At 40.3% G+C, this 12,935-nt stretch overlaps 1 protein-coding gene across 1 annotated transcript in view; it reads right to left on the bottom strand.

Moving 5' to 3' along the window:
- Window positions 1–12,935, bottom strand: part of Trpc5 (transient receptor potential cation channel subfamily C member 5) — a 277,718-nt gene that overhangs the window by 149,802 nt on the left and 114,981 nt on the right. The window contains exon 2 of the mRNA XM_048441898.3: window positions 2,923–3,321. Coding sequence (XP_048297855.1) covers window positions 2,923–3,300 — 378 coding nt within the window. The 5' untranslated portion in view covers window positions 3,301–3,321. The remainder of the gene's footprint in view (window positions 1–2,922; window positions 3,322–12,935) is intronic.

The following is a 12,935-nucleotide window of genomic DNA, read 5'->3' as shown; positions in this document are numbered from 1 at the left end:
TGAGACCAAATTTGCATACTAATAAGATGAATGTCCTTGCTTATATTTATATAAAGAATTAAATCTTTACTGAATATTTGATGCTGCAGAATATAGATCATTTTTGGTGATTTTGAGAGTTGAACAATATTTTACTTTTATAATCACCAGTGCTGAGAATGCTGCTATATATAACTACATAGTATGCAATGGCAGAATTATGTTTAGGACTATTTAAGAAACTGTTGGATATTCTCTGCTGATCCCAAGCTAAAATCCACTAACAGATTTTTTTTAATGAAATAGCTCAGTGAACAGCTTTTAAAATCAAACATTTTAACAATCGAATCCCAAGATATACTAATTTAATGCTTAACATGCTGAGGGATTATGAGAAAAATATGACCGAGTCTTTGTTTTCCATAATTATACCATTATGCTTCTATAATACCATAACCCTTGGTATGCAAAATAAAACACTGCAGTTCACATCAGTCAATAGTCTCCAGTCTGGGCTGAGAAGTGTCATTGTATATAGTGCTAGCGTGTGCGATGTGAAGGGTACATATTGTGTGTTCAGAACCAAGGCTGCAATGAGGTTGTGTGACAGATACATCCTGAATAAGCATTTCCAGAAACACCTGACATTCACTGAATGTGCTGAGTCTGAGTCACTTTTTATTGTTGTGCATTCAGACGCCTTGTAATGTTGCCAATTTTTAAAAGACATAGGTTATCATTTTAAATTATGTGTGTTTGTGTGTCTATATGACTGTGCACATGAGTGCAGGTACCTGTGGAGACCAAAATGTGGGGCATAGAATAATATCCTGGAACTGAGTTACAAGTGGTTACAATACATTCTACTTAGGTGCTAGGAATTGAACTCAGGTCCTCTGCTAGAGCAATGCATGTTATTTTCTTTTCTTTCTTTTTCTTTTCTTTTTTTTTTGAGATAGGGTTTCTCTGTAGCTTTGGGGCCTGTACTGGGACTCCCTCTATAGATCAGGCTGACCTTAAACTCATAGAGATCTACCTGCCTCTGCCTCCCAAATGATGGGATTAATGGCATGTAATGCATGTTCTTAACAAGCCATCTCTTCAGCTTTTGTTGCCAAACTTTTAGCGACAGCCTGATTTAGTTGTGTGATCAGAGCCTAGCAAATAAAAAGGTTTAGGAACTATTAACTCCAATAGTTAGTGTGATCTTAAACAATTGACTTAATAATCTCGTTTCTCACTAGCAAACAGGGATGATGATGATGATAATAGTAATAAATAATAATAATATTGTCCAGTTTATAGAGTTCCCTAGAGAATTAAATGAATAAGTCATGTTATGATGCTAAGCTCAGTGCTGGTTACATATTACTCATTCATTAAATAAACATTTATCAGGCATTTTTCTCTGGTAGCATGATATAACAAGGAACAAGAAAGATGAAATCCTTCCTTCCTTGGGGGTATTATAAATGCTGATGGAGAAGGGGATTTAGGTATTTTAGTCAAGGAACTGTTAATCTGTCCATTCCAGATTTTTTCTCCATTTTCTACTCTGAAAATCCCAGTACTTTGCGAGCTGTCACTTAGTTTCTTTTCACTGTTCTTTTCTTAAATGAGTCAGTATTAAAAGCTATGGATTTCTTTTAAAGCCAGCTTTGGTCATATCTCATAATGCTTGAGATTGACAGTTTTTCATTGTCCATGTTCATCAAGGTGTTGGTTTGTCTCTTTCTATATTTGACCAGTTCCCTTTTCATTTTCTTTATCATGCCTATAATGCAAGCAAGGAGGCCCTTGTCAGAGGTTTGTCAGCTAAGCCACCTTATCTTGGACATCCAGCCTCCAAAAATGGTTAGCAAAACAAACCTCTGCTTTGTCAAGTACATCACCTCGAGCATTTCCTCCTAACAATGGAGGACAAACTAATGGAGAACACTGTAGTATTAAAGGCATGGACAGGAATAGTAAGATCATTTTCCTAACTCAGAAAGGATAAACCAGTCAGATTCTTCAGGATGGCTTCAGGTCTGCAAAAAGAATCGATGCAGTAAGATTAATGAGAAAAAGTTTCATGTTAGGGTAGGACAGTGATTCTCAAACCTGAGCACCCATCAGAATCCCCTTGAGTGTCTTCTAAGACACGACTTGTTGGGCAACACCCCAGAGCTTACGATTTAGTACCCTTGTAGTGGCTAAGGCTTTGCAGTTTTCCTCAGTTCTCAGGAAATGCTGCTGCTGCCAGTCTAGGGACTGCACTTGGAGACCCTCTCATCTAGGAGAGTGATGACAGAGCAGGCAATACTCGAGGGGGCTGGCTTAGAAAGGAAAGAAAGATGGAGGGAGAAACCATGAAGCTTAGGGATTGAATATGGGGGCAAGATTTGACTGAGAATCAAAGATGACTATACAAAGATACCAACTTCCGGTGACTTAGAAATTGTGAGATTCATGGAAGCAAACTTGCAAATGCCTATGAGTAGAATTCAGTCACATAGCGTGTACTAGGAAAACAAATGAGGTTTCTCTTCATCTTTGCACTATGGCACGCAAGGCTAAAGTCTTCTTGCATTTTCTGTGGAAGAAGAGCCTTTCAAGGAGAAAGCACAGGTCTGGCTTTGCTCTCTTTTCTAGAATGTAACATTTGAGTAAGGGAAGGAAATGAAGATATAATGGGAGGTGGTAAAGAAAGTGGAAAGAGTTGACATATTCTATACATGAAGAGCGTGCCTCTACACTGTCAAGTGTTCAATATGTATAAGTAACTAAGACCAAAAGACACAACAAAGGAGTAAAACACCTGAGACCACCCAGGGAAGCTCCCAAGACAACTGATAACAGTTTCTAAGATAAGCCCTCTCAATTCCAGACTGCCAAACCTTTCCTTTGGACTCTGATGCCCTGATATTCTGACTGTTGCCAACCTAGTGTGAATTCTCTTACCTGTTTCTCTCTACTGGGCTTCCTGTAGCTAAGCAGAAGCTCCACAGCGCCCACAACTTCCTTGCGGATGGCATAGAGCAATGCGTCGCCCACATACACACTATGGTTCAGCAGTAGCTCCATGATCTCCAAGTTCTCGTTCTCAATGGCAATGAGCAGGGCATTCCTGCCCAAAGGATCCACACAGTTGATGTTGACATTGTAATAGATCTCAGCCTCTTGCAGTGCCTGCTTCACGGTGCCATAGTCCCCCTTCTCCACGGCACTAAGGAAGGCCTTCTCCTCAGCAGAGAGCTCCGTCTCAGCTCTCACGATTTGCAGGGGAATGCGATCTCTGTACGGTGAGTAATTGACCTTCTTGTAGTACAGCTGGGCCATGGCTCACATCAACTTAGAAAGCTAAGTGTGGAGAGAGAGAGAGAGATGAAAGATAGTTATAGGTATCTGAAGGTTTCAAATGGCCACTCATCAATCCCTTTCTAATGGGATTTCAAAATTTCGAAGCATTTCAATGAAATCAATGTTTCACTGTTGCTGAGGAGCAGAGCAGCAGAAACCCAGGCTTTGGTCAGAAAGACTTGGGCTCGAACAGTTACTTAACACTCACCAGCTCCATGATCTTGGATAAGTTACTCAAACCCTGTACTGCATTTGTTCCCGATATTATCCATATTAATGTTATTAGCAGTTATCAGTTACCATCTAGTGCCTACCAAGTCTCATGCTAGAGAACAGCGGCTACCCTGAAAAGCTACTCTGATAGTTTAAGGAGTTATAGATTACTAAACCTCCTAAGATATAGTGCAACTTCTACTGCCCTTTCCTTCCTTTCCACAGCCGAATATATCTCCAGGAATACTTAATACTTGTGATAAGTGGTGCTAAGTTGCTGCTCACGTAGGGCCAGTTGCTTTTGATCTCCGGGGTCTGTGGATCTTTTCATAATCTATTTTCCAAGATTACACTTGCCACTGTTCCAGATGCACATTTCAGACTGACATGCTGTTGTAGGAGCTTGGAGTTCAGTTCAGTTGGTAGAATGCTTGGCGAGCATCCACAGAACCCTATGTTCGATTCCTCACTCCACATGAGCTGGATGGGTGCATAGCTGCAATCCCAACACTCAGAGGGTGGTGCAAAGAAAATCATAAGTTCAGGGTCATCCCTGGCTTCACAGTGGGCTCAAGGCTGGCCTAGGATACATGAGAATATATATATATATATATATATATATATATATACACATATATACATATATCATATATATAAATATATAAGCCACACACACACACACACACACACACACACACACACACACGCACTCACACCCCCATATATGGTTTAGTGTTAAGTGCAGCCCTGCTCCTTGATGAAGGTCATTGGAAAAGTATTGACTTCCACAGGACAAAGCCATCCACAAAATATAAGCCTGGAATTACTCCCCAAAGCCACCCCTGATTCCTTTCTGCCACCACGCCAAACTCTGAAGCTAACAGACTGGAGAATCAATTTGACTTAATTCTGAGAAATGAATGGTCTGTTTTGTCTGTGCCAGATCTAAGGTCAGATCACACTTAATAGAACTGATGGTGAGGTGAAAACTAAATAGGTTTGTACTGAGCTCTGGCAATGTGGTTAAATTTTCTCCGAGAGACCAAGACAAGCAAAGCACCTGTGCCTGTAATCACACGGAATGAATCACAGGGTAGAGCTCTTGCTTTGCAATTTACAGATCAAATTCACTCACATTCCTCATTGACTGCTTGTACTGGCCCTGTGAGGTGGGAATGATGGTACTCTTCAGGGGCAGAAAATGAGATTAGATCTCTTAGCTGATTGGCTGTTCTGGCTCCACGGTCTCCAAGCCCCTCTGGAGTTAAGATGGCCGTATTTTAGTACTTTTCATTAAGGAACCATTTCAGTAGTGGAAGGAGACGGAGATGTGATAAAGAGCCCCTTGTCTCATCTCCTGGCTGTAAGAGAAGGCGTGGAACTTCCACAAACATTTACCTCACTCTTTCAGTTAATTACATCCCTGCTTTGGCAGAGTGAGAAGCATATATTAGATCAAGTAGCATTTGCAATTCATATCCGTGTGATCTTCTGGGAAGTTAGCATTTGAAGATGACTGTTGGCTGCCTTTTGCCATGAACAGGCCCAAATGACGAATTCTTTCTTTGTCCAGATCTCAGAAGAGCAGGTGCTGTTTGGCTCCCTCCAGAGACTCTGCTGTGTCTTTCGCTAGTGTGCTGGTTAGGTTTTGTCAACTTGACACAGACTCCAGTTACCTGGAGAGGGAGGCACCCTCAAACGAGGACTGGCCTCCATCTTAATCAAGGACTGACCTCTATCACATTAGCTTGATTGCAAATTAATATGAGAAGGCTTGGTTCACTGTGGGTGATGACATCCCTAGGGAGTTGGGCTCGGGCAGCGTAAAAAAAGGTGCTGAAGCCGGGTGGTGGTGGCACAGACCTTTAATCCCAGCCCTCAGGAGACAGAGGCAGACAGATCTTTGTGAATTCCAGACCAGTCTGGTCTACAGAGTGAATTCCAAGACAGCCAGGGCTATACAAAGAAAAAGAAAAACTTAAAGAAAGAAAGAAAGGACGGAAGGAAGGAGGAAAGAAAGGAAGGAAGGAAGGAAGGAAGGAAGGAAAGAAGAAAGGAAGGAAGGAAGGAAGAAAAAGAAAGGTAGCTGAGGAAGCTTTGGAGAGCAAGCCAGTAATTGGCTGCTTCTATGATTCCTCTTTCTGTACCTGCTTGAGTTCCTGCCCTGACTGATGGACAGCGATCGGCAAGTGTAAGACTAATACATCTTTTCTCTTCCAAGTTCTTTTGAGTCATGGCGTTTTTTGCAGCAACAGAAAGAAAACCAGAACAGCTACTTTCAAAGAACTTAGCAGAGTCTAAAGGAAATTGGCACTCGGAGGAAGCACTTGCCACCGAACAGCATATGACTTTGATAAGACCAACTTTAGACTGCCTCTCTGCATTTGTGTCGGCATCAGAAAGTGGGAGGGGAGAAGAGGGTGAGTCCTGAAGACAGACTCAGGAACTCTCAGGCTTCTGTCACAATAACTTACTTGATCGAAGCACTTCCAGTGTGTCCGGTATCTACTAATCCCTGTGGTGGGGGTAAGATGGCAGAACAGACCCTGCCTTCACCATTTTCACCTGCACTGCTAAGACACGTTGGAGATTCTGATCGGCCTGACTCCACTATTTTCCCCTCCACTTCCAGCCTACCCCTAATTTATTCTATGAAGCACAAATCTGATTCTGTTTTGCTAATCTTTCATGATTTCTTGATTCTCTCTCTCTCTCTCTCTCTCTCTCTCTCTCTCTCTCTCTGTGTGTGTGTGTGTGTGTGTGTGTGTGTACACATGCACATATGGAGGACCAAGATTAATATCAGGTGTCTCACTCTGTGACCATCCGCCTTATCTTTTGAGACAGGGTATTTCACTGAACTTTGAACTCATGAATTTGATTAGACTTTCCCATCAGCAAATTCTGGAGGTCCTCTGTTCTTTGCCTCCTAAGTGCTGGGATCATACACGCTCATGCTCAGTTTTTTTTTTTTTAATGTGGGTACCTGGAGATGTAAAATCAGGTTCCCATGCTTGAATAGCAAGCACTTTACTTACTGAGCGTCCCAGCCCCTCCAGCCAGTCTTCTAATGGAATTAACACCTTTTATAAGGCCTGCAGAGTCTTGGCTTTTCTTTGCTTTTCTGACCTCTTCTTAAACTACTCATCCTAGCCTCAAATGTTTAACCCCATGATGACTCTTTTGATTCTTCTGTGATGCCAAGATTTTTCCAACTCAGAGATCTTTGATTCCAAATTAAATCATTTTTTTTACCTTCTCCTTCCACCTTTTAGTTCCTACAAATATATCCCCCCCAGAGCTGCCTTCTCACTGCTCTCTAAACCATCCCCTACACATCCTTCTCTCTATGGCCCTGTCTTCTCCCTCTTCAATGCTTACCACAATTTCTACTTATTTGTCTTATCAGTTCACTGTTCTTTTAAAATTAGCCTTAAAGCTCAAGCGCAAGAATTGTACCAGGTCCTGGTTTTCTGGGGCCCACTCCCTATTCAGTGACTGGCACAACCTGGATACTAGATTGATACTCAATGAATAAATGAGTCAACCTTCCACACTATTTCGTTATCTCTTTTCTTTCCTTCTCGAGTTCTAGCCATATGGAACCATGTTCCGAACTTGTTCTTTTTCTGACAAGTTCTTCACATCTGGGCATCACCCTATTCTCTCCACTTAGCCAACTTCTCCTCATATTTCAATACCTCCTCAATCATCAGTTCTGTTCTCTACAAAAGTTTTACCCAGTGCCTGCAGGAATTCAGCCAGTCTTTCCATTCTCTACTGGTAGGTCGATCACATTTCTTCAGTGATGCCAACTACACATTTGTCTTCCAATGACTAGAGTAGCAGGACTTAGGTCTCTGTATTCCCAGCACTCATATGGGTCTAGAACACGGCAGGTCGTAGTTTAAATAGGCATTTAAGGAACAAAACGAATTGGAAGTTAGCAGACTTAAGTACTAAGTAGGTGGCACTAATTTGATGCTTTGTGATCTCAGCAAGACCTGGAGGCCTTGGAAAAGGGTTCATGGAACAAAGCTTGTGCTATTTTTGGGGGGAGGATAAATTCAATATACAAATGTGAGGACCATTCTGCTCCAGAGAGGGAAGACCGTAAGTGATGAGATTGCTCATGGCTTGGCTGAGAGATTGTTGGGGAGAGCAGGGATGGCTATTTTTCAAGCTACAGCAAAATACAAGTCTTAGAGGTGTAATTCATAACCTCAGTTTTCCCAGGTGAGTAGTGACCTTAAAGATTTTCGACTCTTAAGAAGCCACAATAGACGAAAAGGCTGGATGAGCATTTTAGGGAGCCCTATGGCCATCCTACCAAGGTACCACTGTGGGGGAAACAGAAGATACATGTGTCCCAGGCAAAAATGAAATTGAAGGGAAAAAAAAACCCCACATTCAGTTCTCTATTATGTGCCAGGCATTATGTCGGAAGTTTGGGCAATAAAGATATAAAAATAATTATTATAGTTTTGAATAGTTAATGTTTCCTGGGCACTGTGCCAGGTGCTGGGACTGCACCATCACTACAACTGCTTCTAATAGTAATGAGCGCAGCAAGCAGTACCGTTCATCACATTCTTACTATATGCCAGATGCTAGGTATGTGGATTAAAATCATAAAGGAAGATGACACTAAACTCATGATAATTTGAGACTTGAAGCAAGCATAATTGGATGATATACAGTCAAACCATAGTCTAGTTTTTCACATTGTCTCTTACATTTGAACTAATCCACTGTTTTTTGTTTGCAGTAAGCTGCGGTAGGAGATTCCTCATAGAATCCTTAAGTTGAAAAGCTCACCTCCAGAGTTTAGTTTGAGAAAACGATATTACAGAGTGATTTTTTTGCATTAAGCCACTAAATCTCCAAAAACAGTCATTGGAAGCAATAATGAATCACATGGCTAAAAATCTTGTAATAGCTTTACATGCATTCCACCATTAGAAATGTTATTATCTTGTAAATAAAAGTTTATCTGACTAGAAGGACAGGAAAGATGTGGAAAAGGGAAAAGGGAGAGGCCTTGTGTCTGACCTTGGGAACCTCTTTTTTATGCGCATATCATTTTAAAATTTAATTAATTGGTGTTTTAACCTGACCGAAGTTTCCCCTTCATCCTCTCCCCTCATTTCCTCTTCCCTTCCCTCTCTGCTCCCTTCAATCCACTCCTTCTCCATTTCTGTTCAGAAAGGGCCAGGCCTCCCATGGGTATTAACATAGCATGGCATATCAAATCACAGTAAGACTAAGCACTGCCCCTGCCCCCCAGCTTGGGCAAGGTAATTCAGTATGAGGAATAGGCTTCCAAGAGTCAGTCAAAATCCTAGGGACAGCCCATGTTTCCATTGTTAGGAGTCTCACAAGTAGACCAAACTATAGAACTGTTACATATATGTGTAGAGGGCCTAGGTCAGTTCCATGCAGGCTCCCTGGTTGGCGGTTCAGACTCTGTGAGCTCCTATTAGCCCAGGTTAGTTAATGCTGTGGGTTTTCTTGTGATGTTCTTGACCTCTGGGCCTACAATCCTTCCTCCCCATCTTCAGCAAGATTCCCTGAGCTCTGCCTAATGTTTGGCTGTGGGTCTCTCCATCTGTTCTTGGGAACCTCTTCTAAGCAGCCACACTTAGCTCTACACTGTGTGCTGAAAAGCCACTTTCCTGTGTTACCTGTTGATATACGGGACCATGCAGATGTTTACTGACTTACTACACTCTTTGAACTCTTCTATATTCCACCATTGGAGCCACCCGACCCTCGTTACTTTTCCTTCACTTCAGGTGGACACCTAGCTCCTCTCCATATGCTTGCTATCAGTTTCTCTTCACCATTATTAAGGAATTAAGGAACTGGTGATGTGAGTGCCTGGGGTCTCTTGAAGAACTGTTATCGGGAAGATTCCTTCCTGTTGCTCTTTACCTTTATCGGATTGCCCCTCATTAACTTAAGGCAAGCGTTTGAGGTCTGTTCTTAAATAAAGAAAACAAAACCAGCCTGTATTTCATGACATTCTGCCAGTAAAGTCCATTGCCAGTGGAGTTCCCCAAGCATGAAAGATTAAGAATTCTCTAACAAGCTGTCTCAGAGGGCTTATCATGTTCTCTCTTTCCTTTGATGCTGACCAGAGGAGTTTGTCTAATGGCACCTGTGACATTTGTGGGATTAAATCATGTGATTTAAGGAGCTAAATCGATGGACTGGGCAGAAGGCCAGAGTACAAAGTCGACTTGCCAAATCCCAGCCCAGATCACTGCCCAGCACAGGTCCTTTTTTTGTGAAGAATACAGTCTGGCTTTCCACCTAATTAAAAGTTAGCTTCGTTAGAGGTATCTGGTACGCACACACTGGTTAGATTGTGTGCCGGGTGGATTGGGGTTTTACTATTGGAACTCTGCGACCTCTCTCCATTATCCTTGTTAACTATCCAAAAGAACACACTTTCATTGACATTGTGATGCAAAGACATTTAATGGTACATTTTTGCCACCTAAAGTATGGATATCTGACAATAAATCTTGCTGTATGCCAAACACTCTGATGTCTATAGTGTATATTTCATAGACCAAAACCCCTTTGTGAATTAGTCAGAGGAGGGTTGTGGGTGTTGATTGTCAGAGCATTTTGGCTTCTTTCCAATCACATTTTGTTCAATTCCTACTTTCATTTCATTTTATTTATTATTGGACTTTTGAAGCAGGATCTCGCTATGCAGCTCAGGTTGGCCTTTAACGCGTTGTTCTACCTTAGCTTCTAGAATGCTCGAATTATAGACGTGAGTCACCACTCTCAGTACAAACTTTCTAAACATAAAAGTAGTCAAACAATAGGCATCCTCTGTCAAGTTTATATGATTACTCTCCTGCAGAATGTTCTGCAGGTCGTCTATAATATGCTCCAGTCAGATGAAAAGGTTCCTGTGACAATGTTCTTGATAATGACCATGTGGTTACAGAGTACCTGTGCTGATAGGAAACTAATCTTTTTCTTTCTGAAATCACATGCCTACAACTTTCAGTTCCCGGTACTTGCTCCCGCTAGAGCAATGTACAAAAACCCATTTTTTTTCCTTCCATTGATAGCCTGGAAATATTTGATGTTAGTAATCATGCTTTTCTCTTTTCAATTATTTCCTTATCTGAAATTAATATTCTGTTTCCTAATGTTATAATAGCAACCAATCATTTTTGTTTAGGATTAAGGCCCACTCTATGAGATGGAACTCAAACCTGATACTACTTAAGTGAACAAGGACCTGTGGTTAGCTCGGTCATGGGCCCTAGCAGAAAACCTAATGCTATTATTCTGCTAAAGGAACATATCAATAAATGACTCCCAATGACATATTTCTATGCCAGTAGATCAGAGCATCTCTGACTCCTCATTGGAGAAGCTTCTTCAATTGTCCACATACTGTTTATTATTTAAGCACTTAGCTCTTTCATATAAATACCATATGAACAATAGCGTTATACATCATGTTTACTTGACAGTTCTCAGAAGTCAATACATAGTAGGTTCTCAATAAATATGCATGGGCATGCTACATAACAGAGTAGTAGAGATAGATAGGGAAATGCTCTGTTGGTAGGACCTTCCTTTTGTTTGTATGTATGTCACCAACATAAACTCATGCTCTCATGCAAGAAGCAACTCCCTCACTTAATCAGTATAAAGCTAGCACAATATTGGCAATTTTGTTTCTTTGGAGATGCAGAAAGCTAAATTTGGGGATTTGAAATAATTCTGACCAATGAGATGTTCTGAGAGATTATTTTCTTTCTTTCTTTCCCCTCCCAAATGTCATTTTCACGTGAAACCAAAGACTTCAGCAGCCATTATGTGCAGAAAGCCAAACATTAAGCCACGTAGCGTACATGGTAAGGATGCCCTAAATTAGGTCTTTGAACTAATCCTCATGAATCTCGCTCAACTTCTGTACTAGATGTAAGATGATAGCTCCCAATTGCTAATAATCTACTTTTATCCAATTTTGTTAAAAGAACTAAAAACACCACTCAAATAATAGCATTTTATCAAATATAAATTACCAAAATGAAACCTCTGAGATAGAAAATGTGAACAATAGTTCCATTAAAATAGTTTGAAATATCTACCTATTAAAAGTCACTCAGTTTAGATGATTTTATATGTGTATAGAACTGTAAAAAGACACCTGATTTTCTTCATATTAAGAATATTTCAAAAAAGGATATTTCAGATCACAAAAAGAATGAGCAATCTCAAACTAACTCTGTGGAGCTAGAATAATTTAATGTTCAAACCTAATGAAAATGCCCCTAAATCAAAACTGTACACCAATTTTAATCATGACAAAACCTTCAAGAATTCTGAATCAAATATTAACATTCAGCACTCATTTACTTAAGAAAATCTAAGTAAAATTATAAAGTAAGTAAAATAATTCTACAAAATTTATATTTCAAATTAATAAAAATCCAACAATTTATGAAATATTAAACTCATATCCATTAAAATCCAAAAACAACATAGAGATGGTACTGTAACTACTGGTATTCAGAATTTTAAATTCTGAGTAATCTATCAGGAGGCACATGAAATGATCATGAATATTTAGACAAAAATAAAAAGCATATTTATATACACAGAATATATACATATAAGAAAATATCCAAGAAACTAACAAAAGACTGCTAGAAATACAAGAAATTTTGGTGAGGTGACAAAATACAAGAAAATTATTACCGTCAATTAGAAATTTCCATGAAAACATCCAGTTCATCATAGGAACATCATGTAAGGATCCTTAGGAATAAACTTAACAGAAAGGAGTACTAGTCATGTAACACATTTATTGGAGAGTATAAAACTAGGCCTAAGGGGATAGGAAAACATGTTACTGAATAGACAGATTTTATCTACAAAATAAAATTTCCCATATCAGGATATATATTCAAATTTTCCACACTAGGATATATATTCTAAAAAGTATCAATATCCAGGGTTTATACAGAACTGAAAAAATGATATTTAAACGGAATGATAAGTGCATAAAAATTATGTGAAAATTTTGAGCAAAGTGAAGGAAAGACAGCATAAAAAAATGGCACACTAAGGAATTCCAATTCTCACTCTGCTACCCATCAACCAAGCTGGCAGAAATTAACTTTGCATGTGTTACACTCCCAGGCCAAGTTCCATTCACCCAGCGTATGCATTGGCCTAGGCTGGTAAAGTCCCTAGAAGCTTGCTTGCTGACACTGGTCCCAGTCTCTCAGGCTTCACTCTGTTCATGTAGTTTGTGCACTAGTTCAGCCATGACTGCCCCAGATTCCCACCCACTTGCGCCCTCCCCACATTACCAGAAGGCCCAGTTTAAGTTGATCATGCAACCCAGCCTGGTGACC

Source organism: Myodes glareolus, chromosome X, assembly GCF_982192425.1.
Source record: "Myodes glareolus chromosome X, mMyoGla1.1, whole genome shotgun sequence".
Taxonomy (NCBI): Eukaryota; Metazoa; Chordata; class Mammalia; order Rodentia; family Cricetidae; genus Myodes; species Myodes glareolus.
This window is presented reverse-complemented; position numbering and strand designations above follow the sequence as displayed.